Here is a 22,458-nt window from a genome sequence, read left to right as displayed (position 1 = left end):
TGCTCCCCGTGCCATTCCAGTTTAAACCCAGCCATATGCAAATCAGTCTTGATCCTGTGCCCACTTTGCCACTGGATTCAAGCTAGCCTGGCTGATGAGGGGTGTTCTCAGGATGCTTGTTTCCGGTCCAGGGTAGACCTGGCTTGGCAGTTTGGGCTGGACTGTTCCCACAAGGAACAAGGTCAGACTGATTTGCATATGGCTGGGTCTGAACTGGGGTGGCGAAGTGAGCTAAAAAACGATGATTAATTCAACCCAGATCTGTGACTGGGGGTGAGTGTCTGACACGTTTCAGCTCTCCATCCATCATCTACTTGTGTTTGCTTTGTTTGCCCTAGGTTGGCAGGATATGCACAGTCGTGGGTCCCTTGCTCCCTTTCCCACTGGATTCAAGCTAGCTGGCTGATATGGGGTGTTATCCCAAAACCGGTCCCAAGATGCTTGTTTCTGGTCCAGGGAAAACCTGGCTTGGCAGTTCGGGCTGGAATGTTCCCACGAGGAACAGGGTCAAGACTGATTTTCAAATGGCTTGGTCTGAATTGGGGTGGGGAAGTGAGTTAAAAAACAATGATGGATTCAACCAAGATGATCTGTGACCGGGGTGAGTGTCTGAAAAGTTTCAGCTCTCCATCCATCATCTACTTGTGTTTGCTTTGTTCAGCTATTTGATGATGGTACATAGCTCACCGTGCTATATTGGGATTGTTGTTCAAGAACTGCAAGTAACACAAGGATGTCTCTGAAGGAAGCAGTAATCCATGGAGCTAACTTCATAAAATGCAATTCAATGATATGCAGCATGCAAATGGATTAGGATGGAGCTAGTGAGAGTTGCTAACCCCACCCTACTCTGTGATGAAGTGCAGTGATAGACAACCGACCCTGGGCACTTCAGGGCTTTAACCCCTTGAGTGCCCATGACGAGATGGTCTAGTCATGGGCCGCGGTTGCGTTGTGCCCATGACGAGACTATCTCGTCATGAACCCCGCCCGCTAATTCAACGCCCGGCACAGGGCGGGGAAAGGGCGGGGCACACAAGGGGTTAAACTGAAGCACCCAGGTCTACCAATGAAGCTCCCCCCCATTACGAGGGTAAAGCATTGAGGTACTTTGCCAGGCTGAAAAGGTCACTCCCACAGGAGCTGTGACATCTTCAGCCTGGCACAGTTGAGTTCAGGCAGCCAGGAGCCTGGGCATTTAGCGCATGTTTAATTCCTGGTTAGCTGACCTGAACAGTAAAAGTGTCTGTCAGGCTGACCTTTGCTCAGCCTGACAGACAATCTTCTTGTGCAAAAAAAAAAAAAAAAAAAGGTGGGGGAGCATGGCCCTTCCACCCGTAAAGATGGGCAGTGGCTGCCTCTGCGCTACTTAATGAGGAGTCAAAAGTGCCACTAGACAAAACTCCAATATCTCTCCAGTAGGTACATTAATCACCAGAGTTATCTTGGCATCTTTATTGTTGCCAGAAAATTGCTGGACACACAAACTCTGAAACAGGTGCCTTTAGACCCATAAGATATTTTAAAACACAGTCCTTCCCCCTTGAGTTCGGCGCCTGATGTGGTGGCACCAGCCGGACATCCCTAAAGCCAGCCTTGATCTTACTCAGTACAGTGACAATGTGCACCCTAGAGAAGAGCTTTGCCTACAGGTGGACCACGGAAGCATTTGCATAATTATACCAACTGTAAGTAACTGATGATCTGTCAAATATATGTTGGGCTTTCATTCTGCGACTCAGTGCATTTTGGGTAATATGCAGTTAAGTGACCCCGTTCCTAACTTGTGAGATGCAACGCTTAAACACCACCTATAAAATAAAATACCACTTTTGTGTCTTTTTATGTACAAAATATGAAAACTTGATAGCTATTAAAATGTGAGTATTTTTATTTTCGATCTTCATTGTACTGGCATTTTAGAACTCCCTGCTATTTCATCGTGTTAGTCTTAAATCATTCCTCTCATATTGGCTATTGCAGTAAGATAATAATATGCATTCTTTTAAGTACTTCACCACCTTACATTCGTTTAAGAAAAAAAGTAGGACATTTACTTCCTTAGACTGATTCTTATCTTGGAGTAAATTTCCTGCCTTTTTGGAAATCACAATGTGAATAATTAACAAGCGATTTTCTGCAGGTCAAAAACTGCTAACATCCTCAGATGCATTATATCCACCGAGTTAAAATAAAAAAAGAAAGAAAAGCAGTGGGACATCACAACCCCCTTAGGAATCCCACCCCACCCTGTCCCTCCCTTGCAGCGACCGGAGTCACTGGACCCATTTAAAAAAAAAAAAATCAATCAATCCAATGCCGTTTCAGGGTGCATGAAGGCTCGCAATACATTCATCATATTGCGCGGTAAGGTAACGGTGTTATGGTTCGAGTCTCACAGCACATGCAGTAGGCCCGCTCCAGGAACCTGAATTAAAGCTACCCCCACCGCAGAGAAATGAAGAGAGACTAAGGAGAACATTAGTGCTTACAGCCTGAGCACCCTCTACCAACCTCAACAGGAAAGCCAGCAAAAAACTTGGGGGTCTGGTTCGATGAAGATCATTCCTTTTCAATACATATCAAGAAGCTGACCGGCTGTTGCTTTGGCCTGCTTAAAACTTTTAGAAGATGTTTTCCTCTCCTGCCGCTGGTGGCAAGGGAAACGGTCACCTGTGCGTTGATCTCGTCTCGGCTGGATTACGCCAATGCTGTTTTTGCCGGTGTTTCAGGCTACCTGCTGAAGAAGTTACAGGTGGTACAAAATACCGCAGCCAGACTCCTACTGGGGCTGTCGGCTAGGGACAGTGTGCATCAACAGTTGTGCTCTCTTCATTGGCTTCCCATGGTGGACAGAGTGAAGTTTAAACTCTTGATTTTGGCCCACCGTGCGCTTCACGGGGGTGGCCCTCTTTACTTACAGAGGCGTTTCTCCTTTTATGTTCCTGCACCCTCTTTGCATCCTTCATCCTTATGTTATGCCCAGGTCCCGTGTTTCAAGCGTCAGAGGATAGGGGGCAGCTCTTTTGCAGTGAAAGCGGTGGTTGCATGGAATGCTCTTCCTCCTGTCCTGCGTACCGTTCAGGATCCAGTTGTTTTCACGAAAAAATTGAAAACTCATCTATTCACCTGAAGCCAAGTGCATTACCCTCTTTAGTTTCGCGCCGGGACACTCATGAGTAGCCGCACGAGTTATAAATTTATATAACATAACACAACAACCAACCCGTGGCGCTAAATAAAGTTTAAACCACACTGCAAACCAAGTGTAAGAGTGACTTGCCTCTGTTGCCAAAAAGCATCCAGGTGGGAGCTTGCGCGCTCTTCTCTCTGACAGGGGCGGTTACTTCCACTGGGGAACGGCAGGGAGAGGGGCACAAAGGGCGGCCCAGAGGTGTAGATGCATCAGATTAGTCCACAAAGCGCATTCAGGTGCCAGTTAAAGGCTTGTGTGAGGGAGTTAAAGTGATTCGGTTTCAGTCCTGGGAATACTTTTTTTCTTGACGGCACAGTCCGAAGGCCTGATTTTTTGGTGACAGAGAGAGTACAAAAGGCGGGGCGGGAAAAGAGGGGAGGTCGGGAAGGAGGACAGTCAGGGGCAGGCTGTGATGCTGTCAATGGATCCAGCTCAGCTCTCTGCACACAAAAGGGACACACACGTCGAAGGGGGGGGATCAGTGTAATAATCTGTTTAATTACTACACAAAAAGTCGCCTCGGTTAAGTGCGACAAAGAAGACAATATGCAACCACATACTTGATAGTCACCTGCCGGTTCAGTGGTAACATGCACATGTGGGCAGCAGAATACCGTGGCTAGCAATTTTAATTGTGGCCTCACAGTATCAGTGCCTCGGACGTCTCACATGTAGCTTACACTGCGCATGACAATTCCACAGTCCTGCCAAGTACCACGCATCAGGCGTGAGACTAACGCATTTCAGTGTGGTGATCCGCATCACTGCACTGAAATGCATTGTCACACATTAAAGGCATAGCGCCTCGGCTGTCAAAGCCGTTAGCACTGCCTACTAAATGCCTGCCTGCATAAATACTATGCTTAACTATAGCTGCTGATGTGGCTGGCAGCGCACCCTGGCGATCATACCCTGCTCCCGCAGGTTTGCCAGCTACAGTTGCTGATTCATTGTATCAATAAGGATATTCCCGCCTTGCTGTCCCCGGTATTTGATAGGCAGCGCAGCGCCTCCTACTGCTGCGTGCATAGCTGCCAAGGTTTCAGATTCCTATGTGTGACATTTTCATAATTTAAGTCTACGTATGAGTGACATTTCAACGACAATGAGTGACACTTTATTGCGCGCAAAATCAAGCAACAAAGACAAGGGAAACATAGAAATATCAGAAATTACAGCCATTTTGAGCAAAGAGAAATTCGAAGAAGATCTTGCCCCAAGAATAAATTGTCCTATATAGAATCTGGAAACCTCAGTGTTCTAATTGCGGTCTCCCCACTTAATATTGTGTGATCATTGCCAAATCACTGACCTTCATGCACTCAGCTCCTTTACCTACTGAGTAGGATTGCTTAGAAACAGGTTGCTGCCTGCTATGTAAGCAAGCATCTGCAATGCAACAGGTCTCGCATTTACGCGAGTTTGAGCTATTGGCATTGTAAATGACAATGTCTTTTATTTATGTATTGGTTCTTAAAACATAAATAAAAGGCATTGTCATTTACAATGCCAATAGCTTAAACTCTCGCAAATGCAGGACCTACTGCATTCCAAAAACTTGAAGGCATCGCTGAGGTTCCCCCTTCTGTCTCCCATGGCCCCTGTAGAGCTCCCCATTTGCTACGAGTTAAATAAACAAGCCAGTGGTCACAACTACGCAGGAGAGACCCTCCTGCAGTAAGAGAAAATAGTGCTTACAGACTAAAGAAGACGTACCGTGTAACAACCGAAGTAAAAGGGCCAGTCCTCATGGGAGATTACAAATGAAGACAAGGCAGTACTAAGGAGGGACTAACAAGCCAAATAGCGAATCAGAAGTCAGCATTTATGAAGGACAATGACACAAGCCAATGACAAACATGGGCAGAGAGTTGGCTGAGCTTCAAATACATACTGCAATACAGCATGGCTCGCAGAGCAGCGCATGCGCTGTCCAGGCTCCAACTAAAAACACACACCCGCCTTTGTTTAGTGATTATTATTTCTGAAACGCTCATCTTTCTTTGGAGCCACTTCTAGGGTGCTGTATGCAGGAAAATATTTTAAAGGGGCTACCTAGGAAACATGTTTCTAAAAGTGGCTATCTCACTAGGTTTGAAGATGTGTTTTTCGTGAGCTACTTCCTTCTGATCTGTGTTTTACGTCACAAAAACAGACTTGGGCCATGTGTAAAAGTTGCACGGGGCAACATTTGGATGTTAGATCCGCCCCACTGGCAGCCTAACGATGCCTCTGACATCAGCTTTGGGCCACAGAATCCTAGGAGATTTATTTATTTTAAGAGTTTTATATAGCGCTGGCTAGACCCGTAGTTATCAGAGCGCTTTACATGAGGTCAGCAAAGTTACAACCATAATAACAATTTTACGTTACATCAAAAAAATATGAGACACTTTAACGGGGGAGAAGGAGAGATCAGTAGAGAGGAAAAGGGGAGAGGGGGAGTGAGAGGGAGAGGATGAGGTGGATGAAGGAATAAGAGACCGAGGTAAAGGCAGCCCAAAGACCGCATTGGTAGGTGACGGCCAGTGAGGTAGTCCAAGGCCAGTCTCCCCTATAGTTCTCAAGGAGGCACCAATGAGTATCAGTCAGACAGGTGGATAGAAAGGAGAACAAGGCAAGCAGAACGGCATGAATACAATGCGTGGGAGGGTGGGCGAGACGGGGAGAAACAGTGCCCGAGGTCCGGCTAGGCAGGTGACGGTCAGGGGGTGAACCAAGTCCGATCTCCTCATTAGCTGAACAGAGCAGCTCCACCGGGCGACGGACATAATCCGATCAGTTCTGTATTGGGCTACTTGACAAGCGGCAGCCAAATTATGCCTCTGACGTTAGTTTTGGGCTACAGAATGCTGGAGATCAGCTCTGTATTTTACCTGCTAAAATAGAATCTTGCAATTTTTACACATTTATTTTTCACCACTTTAAATAGCGCAAAACTTGTCCAGGTACAAAAAAGTGCTTCACAACTAATACAAACTACATTAGAGGTTTATTGTATAGCGTCTCGCCCACCTGAAGAGAGCTCATTTAACCAGGCATATGGCTGACCCCGCGAGCCTCAAGACTTTTACACGGGTCTGTTTTGTGCCATCCAGCAGGTCGGGTTCCAGTTTAACTGGGACAGCTTGCGGACCACTTTGTCTGGGAACCACAGGAAGAAAATACTATGTTTTAAGCTGCAATGCACTGTGCAGTCGAACTCCAGCAAAGAGGGTGAATGTGATGTGGGGGCCAGGCACAGGCAGAAATTACTATGTGCCATGACAACCACAGTCACCTCTTCAAGGCTGGGCCCAGCTTATGCTCTGGCTGCCAGCGCCTCATTTAGCAGAGCTATTCAGTGTTAGGCGCTAAAGCTGCATGGACAAAAGGGCGGTAAATCCTAAGGGCACTAATGCCTGGCATTTAATGCCAGTGCTGCAATGCGGGAATAGGCATTAAAATATGCTAGCCTAACCTGCAATACGTGGCACTTGGCAGGGCTGTCCAGCTTATATACTATTAATTAGCTAAATATCCCTGGGGATCACCCTTGACAAACAACTGAATCTTTGAACACCTGTCATCATAAATAGTATAAGAAAGAGCTCGCAATTCTGACTCTGATGTCCAAAAATCATTAAACCTTAAATTTAAGGCACATACCTTCAAACATCTTGACTTGACTATGGAAATGCGCTCATCAGAATTCACAAAACTCACCTGGCAGTCATACACTTTGCTGCAAGACTTATCCCAGGAACAAGACGGTACAATCATTCTACACATTTATCATTTATTTCGACTAGTGCCTATCACCACTAGAAAAATCAAATTTGCATGCATTACTCACATCGTGGCACCCCAGAATGCCTGCCCTAAAAAACTCATCCCTCTTCTGGTGGATGCAGGTCATAAAGAAACAAACTCCCTTCTGTCACAACCACTAAGGCTTAATAAACAAAACACAATCTCTCCTCGGGAAGCAGGCTCAAAAAAGGGAAGTTTATCCCCAGAGGAATTTGAACAAACCGCTCGTTCGAGACTTTCACAGAACAAAAACACTTCTGGATCCATAAACACCCTTTGAACAAAGCGCTGCATCGCAATATGTCCATTTTTTTAAACCATGATAATGTGAGGGCACACTGCAATGTGAAATAGTTTGTCTCTAATGTTCATCCTCTGTTACACATCAGAACCATTCTGGTATACTAGCTTTCGCCCTCACATTTTCTTCACAGCATTCTGCTACTTTTATAGTATGTAACTTGTAAGTACTGTAAAGCGCTCTGACACCCTCGCGCTATACATTACAAAACAAAGCAAACAAAAAAATATCTGCCAGTGCCATGCTATATTTCAAAACCAAAATTAAGAATCAGAAGCCCATATCTCCATGGAAAGTGGTAACTGTACAGCTAAAAAAATATCGTTAAAGGGCAGCTAAAGAATTCTCTGTTTAAAGAACGATTATCTTGTAAGGTAATTGGCGAATAAGAGGTAAAGTCACACCGGGGTTTAAATACCGCACTTGAAAATGAACAGGGGAGAGGAGAGGGCCCACTGAGTCTTTCCCTGCTCTTCTAGGGAGTCACTTCGCTCCCGGCTATCCCCTCGCAGGGCAATGTAATGTCCTGTGGGACACATTCTAGTGTTCCACAGGAAGCTGTAACCCCAGCCACTCCCTCGAGGGCTGGACACACTGCACCACCACACCAATCCATCACGGGTGCCACGAGTGACGTGGCCCCGTCAATAAAAGGGCCCGGGTGCACGTGCTCGTGGCCAGTTACCGCACCAGACAGTCCAGTGTCCGTGTCAGTTATACACCCACCATGTGGGCCTGAGGCCCAACTTTACACTGGCGACGACGTGGGTCTTATCCCACGCGTGTGACAGCAGCCGCCTCCCGGTTCTTCGGGGAAGAAGTGTCACCTGCAAACCCTGAGCACGCGCCCGCCAGTCTGCCCCTACGTCCACCCGCATGATGGCCCGGCGACTGCCCTTCATGTTGGTCGGCACGGCGGCAAACATTCGGTGGCGGAGAGGGGCCTGCTAAAGCCAGCACGAGGCTCGAGGCGACCGCGTGTGCGACGATCGGCACCGCAGGAGGCGAGGCGCTACCAGCACCGCCCGCGCGTGGAGTGATAATTGCGACCATCCTGGAGGTGAGAGAAGCCTGGAGCCACCCTGCATCGCTGCCCCTGGTGCCTGCTACCACCAGGACTGTAAGAGCTGACAGCCAGCAGCGCGTAGCAGAGGCCGATGCCCCCATACCTATTAAAGTGCAAGGAAGCTCCTTGCCCGCCGCCACTGCTCCAGCTAAAAGAGAAATGCCGCCAGTGGTGAGAACGCGCCAGCGGATCTAGCGTCCTCCGGGCCCCGCGATTGCAAGACGGACTACCGCGCCTGACAGAGTCGCGCACCAGCGCCACCTAGCCGCCGGAAACAGCAATGCATCTGCTCCAGAAAGGAGCACAGCACACCAGCAAGCAGCGCCCTCAATGCGCCCACCTCTCTGGATGCCCACCACATCGGTAACGCTACCGCTGCATCCAGCATTGAGGGCCGCGCTACCTAGCGGTCGAAAGCACACACCGCACCGTAGGACAGCACAGCGCCACCCGGTAGCCGCCAGATCAGCACGGGCACATTACAGGCAGAGGAGGCCCGCAGTGTCCAGAAGCAGGCAAACGAGGCCCAGACCCTCCAACACGGCAGTACCCCTGGTGGTTGTACGAGGTGCCACACCCTCCTGCAGCTACGTGAAGCAGGCCCTAAGGCACGCTCCAGGTCCGCAAAGACATATGGCCCCGACAGGAGCTCCCAGCTTACGCCTCCACACCACAGGAAGCAGCTGCGTGTGCTGGAACATTAGATTCTTGCCTGCCACGCACATCCTGTGGCTGCCACCTGAGAGCATCACCCCTACACCTACCTGTGCTGCGCTACACCGCCAGGAACTCTGCAAGGCCCTGAGGAGTATCAAGGAGAGGAGATCTTAAGCCGAGACAGAGCAGTGTGGGGGACAGTGAGGCAAGGCACAGGAACGTGCCAGCAAGCAAAAGACAATGACGCCCACCAAGATAGCAAGCCCCCAAAAAAGTACAGGAAGGCGGGGTGCGGTGCGCGCCACCCCAGCAAGCTGCCCACGCCTACCTGCAACTGGGAGAATAAAAAGAGAACCCTACCTCGCCACCGGCAGGTCACCACAGGAACTACCACCACACCCACATCCATAAGCACCTGGAGGCCCCTCAGCGTGCAACAGGAGAAAGGCTGTCAGTGCCCCAGTGAAAAGGACCTGTGCCATCTAGTAGCCACACACAGCATACCAGGACCTCCACCCTCTATGGTGCCTGCGAACTGGGCGCTGCAGCTGTACGTGGGAATCCCAGAAAACAACAACAGCGTCACCTGGCGGCTCCCCAGAAGTCACGCAGTGAAGAAAAGACATACCGCCTGGCCAGAGCAGACGGCCAGCTGTAACTCACGGCCGTCAGCCCAAGCCGCACTATAGACCGGAGGAGAGGCCCTGACACCCCGCTACCCTGCCAGAAGCGGCAGGATCAGCAAAAGGAGGTTGCGAAGGGATCCTAGCAAGAGGATCCACACGGGCGCATCCAAAGTGCGATCCAACACTCTAACTGCCCACCGCGACCGATGGCTGCAGACCTGCAACAGGCGTAGTTGCATGGCTCCCTACAGACCAGCAGTGCACAACCGGCAACAGCAGCCAACAGATCCAAGAGGGCACACCGCCACTACGTGGAAGAATGCCTGCTCACGCCCAGTGGCTGAGACGGACTGCACCAGGCACAGCGAGATGCTCCCTCAGAGAAGAATGCTCTTAGAGTGGCCCTCTGCACCCTGCAAGTGAGGACAGCCAGGACGCCTGTGAAGACAGCAAAGCCCCCAGGCAGCTGCCACACTCACGGGCCCCCAAGGTGCCCCAAGCAGCGCCCGCGCAAACCAGCATCCTACAGGCAAGAGCACTGCCTGCCACCTCTGCAAAATACGGGGAGAGACTGACAAACCCTGCAAAGAGCTGCAAGAAACTCAGAGCTACACACGGACAGCCACCACTAGCAAGAATTGCCGATTAGCTAAGACAGCGACGTCTCAAGGGAAGCTGCCCCCAGCAATAGCGCAAGAAAGACTGGTGCAGAGCGCGCACCACAAGTGGCTGCCCAACGCCACCGAAGAGATCACACCACTTGCTCCTCTGGATATACAGACACACGAAGTGCCAGAGGAAGCGCCCAAGAAGAAGACAAAAACACGCAAAGTCAGAAGCGCGCAGAAGGCTGCACCAGTGAACCTGACTGCACAGACAGCACCCAGGAGACATCTCCACAAAGAAGCACTGCTGAACGCAGGTAAGAGAGCAACCACATCTCCACCGCCACAGCGGAGCCCCGCAGTGGGCCGAAGACCACACACAGTGTCCTCCCTCACACTGCCTCAAGACAGAGTTGGCCGCGACCCAAGACAAGCAAGAGAGGAGTTGCACACCCCACGTGGCAGACCACCACAGCAACATGCGCTCCAGCAACCAGCGACACGCGACCAGACGTCCTGTCGCCCAGCAAGCAAGGAGCGCGCCGGAGCGAAGGCAGAAGCAGGCGCAACGTCCTCGAAGAAAAGAAAAGAGTAACAGCCCTGTCACCCCGAAAACCGGAGGAACATAGGTGGGCTGAATAGACCAACAAAAGGGAGAAGACCGAGGACTCGCCCAGCAAGCCAAGAGCACACCCTGACACACCAGACAGCCACCAAGGCGGACCGATGTCCCTGGATACAGCTCCACGGGTGAACCGAACATAAGCCGCAGCAAGCGCAAACCGAAGGAGTCGGCAGTGGCCCCAAGCCAGGCAAGAGAGGATCCCCACACTCTACGTGTCAAGCCGCCACAGACACTCCACCTCAGCAAGGCGGAGGCACATGGCTGCCAAGTCCCTCCTGACATCCGAACTCTCCCAGCAAGTCACCACCACCTGTCATTCCGTCTCACCACATGGCTGGCAACCGCCATCACGCCACAGCACATGCATCAAACACCACTACCAGTGCACAAGTGGACTGGAGTCCTACACCGTTGCCACACCCGCCGACCAAAAGAAATCAGAAGCCACCTAGGAACCTGGCCTACACCAGAACCTCGGCAGCGAGTGCAAGTCTTGACCAAGACTCATCCACCCGTGAGGGTTATGCGTGCGACTAAGTAACAGCTCCTCGGTGGTCCTGCAGCTGCCCCCAGACGGCACACAAGCAGCCCCCAGTGCAGCCCTCCTACAGTCCCGCAGCAACCCCGACAACAGGCCTCCCCAGGCGGGAGAGCGAGAAGAGACATTGCACCACCGACAGGTTACTGGTCACAGCCAAGAAGTTCAACAGGGACAGTCGGTCCCGCAACACCTCTGTGAATTCTCACTGTAGACTCCATCCACGGTGATGACGCAACCCACTGTAAAGAACTGAAAGAACTTACCACAGACCATCACTGATGTCAGCAAGGTGGGAGCCATGCAAGATCGTATGACATGTCATCATCAGTGAACTGACGGTATGCAGTGGACGTCTCCAGGCCAGTGGTCGTGTCCTGAACTCCTCAGGTTAAACTACGGGTACCCGCCGAGAAGGTCCTGCTGCAAGTCAAGTTACCAGCTCCTGTCTGACGTCGTCCTGCCACTTAACTCAGAAGACTGATGGACCCTGTGGTATTCGGATAACTGTTTGTTTTGTCCCCACAGGTTGGACTAACGTTTTGTTTGTTCCTCACTAAAGTTGGGGAGGAATGTAATGTCCTGCGGGACACATTCTAGTGTTCCACAGGAAGCTGTAACCCCAGCCACTCCCTCGAGGGCTGGACACACTGCACTCCCACACATCACTGGTGCCACAAGTGACGTGGCCCAGTCAATAAAAGGGCCCGGGTACACGTGCTCGTGTCCAGTTACCGCACCAGACAGTCCAGTGTCCGTGTCAGTTATTCATCCATCATGTGGGCCTGAGGCCTCAACTTTACAGGCCCCTATACTCGGCACTGACTGTGTACCCTAGAACATCTGTATGGGGCAATTATTAATTTATCAAATCAGGTCAGTGCGATCTAACCGAAGTCTGAGACTCGGGTGACTCCGGTGCATGCCTGTACTTTAAATGTATGATTTAGATTACCTGCGCTCACGAGGGTTTGTTTATTCCGGCGCCAGGCCCTTTGCCGCCTCAGAATCCAGTCCTGAATGAAACGTCACACTAACGCAATTAGAAGGAGGGCTGTGACGCACATCATTTTAAAGTAAAGTTACGCCCAGCTCAGCCTTTCCCCTCCCTAGCTGAAGACCACTAAGCTGCGACTGGAAAATAACTTTGAAACTACATCCCAGTGGACCCTGCTGTCAATGACTGCACTTTGTGCTGCGGGGGCCCCTGGAGTTCGGGCCCCTCACCCCTCACCGCGGGGGCTGCGGGGGCCTTTGTTACGCCCATGAACAGATTTCTTACAAGATGGGCACAGTCAACAGGTCGCTGTCGCCCTGATATAAGCTTCACTGTATCGTACGAGCAGTGTTAGGAATAAAGATACTTTCCTGAGAGTCCAACGAGCTCCTTGGAGCTTTTCAATGTGCCTCCTACATCAGCATGTAGGAGGCAAATCCTATGGTATTGAAAAACGAGGATGGCTTATTTTCTTAATGTACTGAACACGCTGAACTACAAGTGCATTATCAACTCTCAACAGCGTCCTGGAAGCAGTCAGCTAATGTTGCATGTCATCAGCCCTATGCCGTACACCCACCGCCACACCCTAAGTCATACCCTACGGTGTCTCAGCAGTACCTAAGGCGCCTGGACTATGAGCATTCCACATGTCTCAGAGGCAAGGGGAGAGGCTAAGAAACAGAGGAACGGGGTTCAGGGTTCAGGGGCCTGTCTGGGAAGGTCCAGGGGAAACAATATCTACATGTTCATGAATTTGTAGGAAGCTGGGGATTACACAAACCGTTCCCTGCACACAGAAATGGTCAAAGGAGAATTGAAAATGCCATTGAGAAGTGCACATGGAGAGGAGCTCTGATGGCAGTCTACTCTTTCTTTTACTTAAGTTTCCTTCGACCTTGACCAAGAACCCATCCAAGCTATTGCATAGACACAACAGGAAGCCCTGCCACAAGTGAAGGGGCTTTGTTATATTAGTGGAGAACCTTGCATTGAAATGCAAAAATCATTTTAGTAATTAGTTCTGGGCCCATGGAACAGGGTCTCTCACCATAGAAATTGATAGGTATATAATGTTGCTAATGTTTTGTTGACATAGCTTCCCGAAATACGCATTTCAGTAAAGAAAAAGCTACCTAGGAAAGGGGCTGCCACATGTGAGTCAAGCAGCGGAGGTATCTGCACAGGTGCCGGGGAGCATCACCCTCCTGCGGGAATGGCAATGAAAATATTTCATTGACATTTTATTTTTCCGACGTGCGCACTGCAGCAGCCAGCCGACCCCGAGCCCAGAAGCATACGGGCATTTCCTCTGCTGCTGATTGGCAGCAGAGGACAGGAGTAGTGGCTGGGTAGATGCTTCAAAGTGCCCATGTCACTACGGCCTGCTGTCGAGCGCCAGCCAAAGTAAAATGCACACTTTGAAGCTCTCCACTCAGCTGTCTTAGCATTGCCGAGGTGAAGAAACAACATAATATGATGGCAATATGAATCCCCATCTCAGCACCATTCTGCAGCAAAAACCCCAAAGCTATACAGAACAAAAAGTTTGATTAGCAAACGATAATCTGTTTCGTGTAGCCTCTGTTGTGTTCCTGCATGCTAGGGCTCACCAGTAAGGGGCAGTAAATAATTAGACACAGACACTGGTTGGGTTGTCAGCTATAATGACCACGAGGTACCCTACCCGGGCCCTTTCCTTTACTCCCCAGTGACATCATCGCAGCGCCCACTGCTGCTGAACAAGGTGGGTCCAACTACCAACCACCACTGGGCGAATACACATATTGGGATGTTCCATCCCCAACATAACATTCCTCCTACAGCCAGGCGTTAAAACTCAAAGAAACACAAAAAACTAACAAATGGAAAATTTGCTTGCATAATGAAACACCATAAATGGTATGAGACTGTAGAAACTTGATAATCCTGGGACACGCGAGAAAAAGATAGAGAGAGAGTGAGAGAGATCGACATGCGGTAAAGAACAAACATGCACTGGCATCAAGCTTCAAAAACAGCTGAGTTCAATAAAAAATCTTTCCAATGGGAGGACTTTATGAGACGTGGCCTGAGGTGGTATGTCTCAGTACCTTGCATTCTGGGGGTTCCATCCAGGACTGCTGGCTCTTTTTGCTGCAAACACCTATCAGAAACTGATGACAGGTTCATACTGTCCTTTGTTGTGTTTTCACTGGACACAGAAGAGCTCACAAGAAACTGATGTCCATCCGTCTCCTGAGAGCGTGCCATCACTGAAACTAAAGATAGACTTCTCGGACACCTGGAAAACGAACACTCCCACTGTTTTCAAAGTCAACCCCCGTGGTTGTCGATTAGGGAATCCCAGGTATGTTGACTGGTTGCCTGTAAAGCTTAAAGAACAATCTATTTCTCGTGACAGTTTTGGTTTCTTTCTGGGCAGTTATCATGGTTCACTTTACAGAGGTTACATAGTAAGGATCAACCTCAAAAGGCAGTTGGAATTCACTCCATGGATGTCAATTTTGGACTTGCACCCCAGCACTGAGAATGCTCTGCCGGGTACCTCCAGTTCGGGACATTTGTGCCTGCCGCTTGTGAATGGCTTCAGCTACTTGGCTTCTTAATTGCGATGATCCTTCTACATGGGAATGGTGTCACTGACTGCCCGGTTCATGCTTAAAGCGCAGGGGCTCACCTTGGTCGTAGTATGTGGCATGAGACGGTATTCTCTTAGAAATGTGTAGAGGGCAAACTCCATGTTCTGTCCATTGGCTACGGCAAATACCGAGAATATTGTTTAATGTGTGTGTAGGAAGGTGGATATCTGACTATGGTTACCCCCAAATTTTTGCCTAGTGTCTAGCTGGTTTTTCGACTTAGTAGGCCTGAGATACTGCCATTCAGGGTCTCAGCCTGTCTGCCCTCTCTCTAAAATGGACTCCATGTACCCTAGGTACATAAACCATTGGAACTAGATCACCCTGTGAGCCCCTGTACCAGTGTACACTAGGTACCCAGGGCATTGGTGTATCTAAGGCCTACCAGGGGCTGAAGCATGTATTGTGCCACCCCTGGCCTGGCCTAACAAATTTGACACAACTGGCTGATCACTCAGCTGGGGTAAGTTGGTGTAACCACCTCTTACTTAGATGTAGTATACCTATACCTAACCTTAAATGGAACACATGGTAACCTATCAGCCACTCCTATAGCAGGCCTTGACAATCCTGAAGGCAGAGTGCTTGGTTCCATGTGAGATGGTGCTCTGGCATGAGCTGAGCCTGTCTGCAGTGGTCGGAACCACTTCCTTCTACTGTTTCCAGATATCGTCATACCATATACTCTTAAGTGCATTATGAACCTCGCGGTTAAATGCTATCTTTGGTTTGGCTTTATCAAAACATGTCTAGTAAGGTGTCATACGAATTGGAATACTAACCCCTCGCCAATTCTGGCGACGGGGTTAGCATTCCACCCTTCTAGAGGGACACGACATGTACAGTACCTGAAACCCGGGTAAAATCAGACTTAGCCTCAGCTCCACAAAATGGATGCTGCCACCACAGACACAAGTCTGCCCCCCTGCTGCTGGGAGTCCTTCCAGCTTGGGAGGTGTGGACAAAGGGTTTCCTGCCAGGGGAGGTGCGTGCACCACCCCAGACAGGGTTTTGTGTATTGGTCAGGTAGGGCTTGAAAGAAACCAGACATGCCTGAGGCTCACAAGGAGCCTCGGTGCATATGCCAGTTCAAACCGGTCCTGGGGCACACCAGTCCCGGGCCTGGGGCGAGCTGGACAAAGGATTGGGGGTGTAACCACCCCCCTTCCTGGTCCCACCCTTAGGGAGGGACCTAGCAGGTAGTCCGGCCCCTAGAATCCGAATAAAGGTAGGAGCTGTGTCCTAAGACTTTAGACATCCTGGAATCAATTTAACTACAAGAAGAAGACGGGAACTTCGACGCTCTGCCGCACAGAGGACTGAAGCCAATCTCCCCTGTGGTCAGGGAGTGACCACCTTGCTAACGCAAGCACCATCCAGCGAATCAACGTCTGCTTTGCCGCCGCCTCCCGCCGGAGCCCGAGCCCAGAGACTGACAAGACCTGGACCTCCAGACCTCTCACCGCCCGATCCACAGTCCCTGAAAAAGAGAGACCCGTGGAGGCAACGAGACACGTGGAGCCAGTCATCTTGAAACGACCACGACAAGCTGCAAGTGCAACAACCGAGGCTCCCTCCAAGTTGTGCTTTGGGATCTGAGAAGCCCAACACCCGAGCAGCATCTGCACCAAAGGTGAGCCCTCCAGCATCTCCACGATCTGCGTGGGGCCCTTCTGCATTTTGCCACTCAACGCGCCTAACCGGTTGCTGGCCCGCTGGCTAGTGGCCATCTTGGCGACGAACTTCAAGAACTACACCGCTGGTCTGGTTGCTCCAGACTAGCCCTTGCTCCCCTCCAAAGGAGCAGTCCCTCTGACCTTGCTGGTCAGAACCATCAGCTTATTTCGTTTTCCACAACAATTGCTTTTGCCAAGGCCTGTTTGCTTCGATCAAGTCACCGACACAGCCGACAGCGAGAGCCTGCGTGGGACAGCTCGTGAACCGACTCCTGGACGTCGTCGACCTTCAGGGATCACGTGGCTGCAGAGACAAGCTACACCTTTCTTCCTGTTTGCACCCGACATCGCCTGGTACCCACCTGGTGCCACGCTGGTCACTGGCTAGTGACTGTGAACACTGTCCCCTCTGCTTACAGGTCTTCTACAACTCCGATCCACTCTGGGATCCACCGCATCTCTTCCGGACCGACCGCCTGCAGCATCTTTTTCTTCAGGCTCCATTGAACAGATAGAAGAAACCCGACGCACTTCGAGACCTATGCACCCGCTTCCTGTGGGTGAGGTAAAGCTGGCACTCCGGTGCCCAAGTGTAGAGTAACATCTCTAGTGTCTGTGTTTCCAATCTTGAGTTCATAGTCCATCCGGAAGATCCTTTTTGCAGTAACTTTGTAACTTTTACGCACCCATTGAAAACCTATGGGAGCTCGTGTGTGACTATTTGCTCTGCACACGCAACCCGTGGACCTCCTGGTCACTAACTAAAGTTAGCTCCTTGTAGGCCCAGCGATTCTAGAGGCCCTAGGCCTTTTCCCTTTTCTGTTCGTGGTACGTATACCACTATTTTAGTATATGGTTCGAGCGGCCACCAGGGCCTATCCATATAAAGTGCAACTTCTGTGTATTCTAACGTATTCTTGTTTAACGATTTGTGCTCCTGTGCTCATAAAGAGTCTAGGGGATACTTTGAGAAATAAATACATATATATTTTCAATATATATCTGTGTGGTGTCCTTTCATTGGTATAAAGGGGGGTTACATTTGGTAAAACAGCCTGCTTAACACGTTTCACGAGTTTTGCCTCAAAGACTGCTTAGCCTACGCTACCACTAGGGCAGCTAGTCCGAAAAGGTTGACTTACAACCACACCATAAGGGTTGCTTGGCATGGTACAAGGTGGCCACTTTAACTAGTGAACATCATATACCAGGCCAACTTCTCACAGTGTGCGTGAACCTTTTGGCCTCGCTGTTGACTTGGGGCCAACGGGGTGTGATCTTCCGGTGATGAATGCCTCAGGACTGCAGGTATTAAGTAAATTCCTTGCTGGAAAAAGGAGGATCATTGTCAGTGCAGAGTTTGTTTAATAGACCATGGGTGGCAATGACCTTTTCCAGTCATAGTATTATCTGGCTGGATTTAGTTCATTTGATTCCTACTCGACTCGACTTCCGGATACTTTGAGACATCATCAATGATGACCAGCATGTGTCTGCCATCAGGCAAGCTTCCAAAATCAGCACTGGCCCTGCACCACGGAACAGGGGAATGTCCTTGGAAATGATGGGTGCCGGCGACTTGGCTGTATGGGCAGCTTGACACAACAGGCATGGTCTTACTATTTGTTTCTCTAGGTCGACCAGACTAGGGAACAAAACCTTGCACCTAAGTCGGGATTTGGTCCGAACAATCCCTTGATGAAAGGTGTGAGCGAGGTCAATCACCTGTTGTGCTGAGTTCTCTGAATTGCCAAGCGGGGGCCCGTTATCAAACACCCTTTGGGAGATGCACCTATCTCTACTCGAACATTATGTAATGAAGCCAGTGTCAACTTTGCTTCCTCCATGCGATGAGACCTCTTGGATGAGTGTGTTCCAGTTTCCAGATGTGGCCGTAACATTTCTGCTAGTGAAATGGTTATCGGTCGGGACCGCTCTACTACCAGTTGGATGTATTCCTCCCCTTCTTTAGCATCTGACTCCTCCTCCACGGTGGCTGGCCTGACACGTCTTGACAAATAGTCTGCAGGGTTTTGTGCACCGGGTCGATAGGCTACAGAGAAATGATATGCCCGACGTTGAAGGATCCATTTCTCAATCCTTGGAGGCGGCTTAGAGGATGACCCAGTGAAAAGGGGAACAAGTGGTTTGTGGTCTGTATAAACTATGAAAGATTGACCATAGAGGCATGTGTGGAAATGGCAGTAGCCCCAGTGCACTGCAATGGCTTCCCTTTCGATGTGGGAGAAACGTAGTTCGGTCTCAGTCAAGGCACGACTGGAGCCCACTCGCCATTTGTATGCTTCTGTGACAATACAGCTCCTAAGCCAGTGGGGTTCACATCAACAGACAGTTCTGACTCATGGCTGGGGTCAAAGTAAGCCAACAAACTGTCTGCAAACAAGGCTCTCTTGGTCACTTGGAGCCAAGTCCATCCGATGGCAAATCTTTGGTTGTCAACTACTCATACTCACATGCCTTCATTTACAATCTTAAATGTATGCTTGAAGATCCCATAATTTGTGTATGCATGAGCTTGAAAACATCAATATTTGTGGTAGGAAAATCTAAATGCTCTATGGTGGGCATATGTTTTTAAGATCACTTTGTCACTTGTTCCCCTACGTAGGATGGCCCCAATATTTAGATGCTTTGATTACTTCCCCTGAGTCACAAAAGATAAACAAGTATTTTTTTTTTTTTTTTAACTCCCTCATTCTTAGGCACCAATGAGGTGAAGAATTTTCACAATGCTCTCTTATATCAACCATTTTAGTCGATTGTCTTGAAGAAGTGGCTTTATGCACCATTATGCATTTCTACTCCCTTGTGGTTACTTCTGTCAGGAGGGGCACCTGCACAGCTGAATGTTAGGGTAGAAGTATTGCATTATTTGCAGTTAAAAAGCCCGCTTACTAATAAGAACAAATACTAAGGAATATATTCACTTACAATTACTCATACTTTTCAACACAGTAGTCATATAAAACAAAGATACAGTGGCTTATTTGTGTCTAATGCAAGCCCTAGCATAGTCGTCTGTTTTTGAGGGTTTAGACTATAACCTTACCTGAATGACTGCACCTCAACAGGTTCCTTTCGGTTCTGCCCGCGTAACCTGTGCACATCCTTGGCTGCTGCTTTCATCATTTTATTTGCTCGCAACTCATGCTTCTGCTCTATCTTCTTCACCTGTATTGTTGTAGTAATACAAAAACATAAATGCATCATCCACCTGCCCTATAAGATTCTGTATCTCCTAGCAAGTGAACAAGGGGTAGTCTTATAAAAATACTTTATTTGTTAAGGCTTACATATAATGGAACTTCATCTACTCGATAACAGCAATGAATTATATATATGTTATCACTATAAACCTCACAGCTTGTGAATAAGATATACATGGAGAATTCCAATGTTGAGGTATTGTTTTGAGTTTTTTATAAGTGTGTTTGGTAATCACATTACAAGAAATACATCTTCTCTAAATTCATGCAGTGCACACGTTTGTTTCTGCCAGTACCAGCGGTAGTGCTTTCTTATTGATCTGCTGGTCAATGATGCAGTCACAAAACACCCTTACAAAAAGTACAAATGAAATCCATACCATAGTGTGAGAAACACTGAATTTGGATTTCAGTCATTTCATAATTTTTATTTTTCAGTCACTTCAGATTGCTAAATAGGTTAATATCTTTAAGGGGGAACCAGGGGAGTTCAGATTCGATCTAAGTTAGAACACAGTCAGTTGCATAAGATCGGGTTCAGTGTAACACTTCTGCTGTCAGGTCTTCCTGAAGCACATGGATGTAGGTCTGCTCTCACACGTAGTCTCAATGACTTCCACAACAGGGAACCTGGAGAGTCCCTTACTTTTTGCAAATGAGTTACAACCCCACCCAGGAGTCTGTTTTTTTCAATGTTCTGCAAACTCATTGTAATGTCTTGGGCCTTAGGCCCCCATAGAGTCAAATCAGTGACACGAACACATAGTTGGGGTACTGGTTAACTGGCCCAGGGCACGTGCGCCCGGCCTCTTTTATTGACAGGGTCACCTGACTGGTAATGCCTGTGATGGATGGGTGTGGGGAGAGTGTGGAAACCAGCCCTCGGGGAGTGTCTGGTTAAACAGTACGTTACTAAACACTAGAACGCTTCCAGAAGGATACTACACTCGTTACAGTTACAAAACAGATTTCATCACATACTGGTTCAGTATTTGGACGCAACACCTACAGCACGCACCTTCCAAATCCCAAACTGGTGTGGCGTCGCAAACCTATTTTAGGCGTGGGTAAATCTTGATTGACTCCTAAAATGGGTTAAATAAATAGTAAAGAAGTTCTATGCGGTCGGAAACAGCGATTTGGACTATTTGCGACTGGGGAAAAATTCAGTAAATCTGGCCTTGGCCCTTTGCATCGGCAAGGATTGCATTTAACTTGAGGTGAAAATCACTGGCAAACAAATTGTATCTGGAAATGCATTGAAGCATGAGCATACATTTAAAATAAGTGTCACTACTGGTAAATGAGGGCATTTAAAAATCCAGCCCTATGTATGGTATTATTGAACAGAACAGGCACCTTGAAAGGCTGAAATGTAACCAGGAGGTTTAGTCCTCAATTTTGCAAAATACATTAGAAAATTGGCACAAGGTCAGTGAAAAGAGTGCAAGCAAACACACTGGCAATTTCGATTGGGTCATTGCAACCTTCCAGTTTACGTGCCAAAGACAATCCTTAAATGAACACAATGCACGTTTCATAATACACTAACATTCCTTCTCCCCGTCACTAAAGTTTCACATCCTCTCCCGAAACGGTTTCCGGCACTATAATGCCCTGCCTGTCTATCAAGTGAAAGCTGAGACCGTGGTGGTTAGCCCAAGCTTGGCTATCTATCCGCTCGCTAGGCTTTGTCTGTTTTTCTTGCTTTCTTTCCAACAGGCAGAGCTGTAACGGTAGACGCTGTGGCCAGCAGCAAACACACGTGGTGACTCTGAGACTGCCTTTTCTTTGCATTTAAACAATGGGGGCTGTTTCTCCTGAGTCAGCTAAGGCTAGGTTGTCAAGACCGCAGATCCCCATCAGTGGGTAATGTGATCTCATAGTTGGCTCTGGCTGTCCCCTTGGAAGTAGCTGTTGAAAAAATGTATTTGACTGGACATTTTAAAAACAGGGCGGCAGTTAAATTTGCACGTGTTCACCATGTTTACGCAAAGCTGTCGACCTCCCTCCCACAAAGCACACATTGCAACCCAAACTGAGAGCTCTTGGCGGTTGTGGCTACATAGAATTGGTCACTGAACATTACGTCTTTCTCAATGGTGATGATGTGTTATTTGGCTCAAGCTGTTTAAACTGTGCGTGCTGTAGAACATGTAGGTGATCATGGCCAGACTGGCCGTAGCGGGCACCGGACATTTCCCCAGTGGTCTGCCAGGGTGAGGGGCCGTTTTTGTTACCAGGCCGGTTTTGCAACATAGCTGCAATATCGGCCTCTGTAACAAAATCGTCCGAAAGTGGCCCTGGCAAACAGCTCCAGGGGGCTGGTCGACCAGTTTGCCAGGGCCGGTTTTGATTCCCAGTCCGGCCCTGTAGGTGATGCAAGTCAAAGCAAGAAAACTGCTATGATGTTGAAAAGAGACACATGAAGTAGCACTGTCTGCGAGAGGGCACGGCGGTATAAACATTTTTTTTTATTGTGCTACTACTGTTAATGTTCGTTCATCTCA

General features: G+C 49.0%; 1 protein-coding gene across 1 annotated transcript in view; it reads right to left on the bottom strand.

The window, feature by feature from the left end:
• WWC1 (WW and C2 domain containing 1) overlaps positions 1-22,458 on the bottom strand; it is a 389,597-nt gene that overhangs the window by 3,420 nt on the left and 363,719 nt on the right. The window contains exon 22 of the mRNA XM_085617843.1: positions 19,792-19,913. Coding sequence (XP_085473969.1) covers positions 19,792-19,913 — 122 coding nt within the window. The remainder of the gene's footprint in view (positions 1-19,791; positions 19,914-22,458) is intronic.

This window comes from Triturus cristatus, chromosome 7 (assembly GCF_964204655.1).
Source record: "Triturus cristatus chromosome 7, aTriCri1.1, whole genome shotgun sequence".
Classification (NCBI taxonomy): domain Eukaryota; kingdom Metazoa; phylum Chordata; class Amphibia; order Caudata; family Salamandridae; genus Triturus; species Triturus cristatus.
Note: the sequence above shows the minus strand (reverse complement) of the source record. Positions and strands in the feature narration are given on the sequence as shown.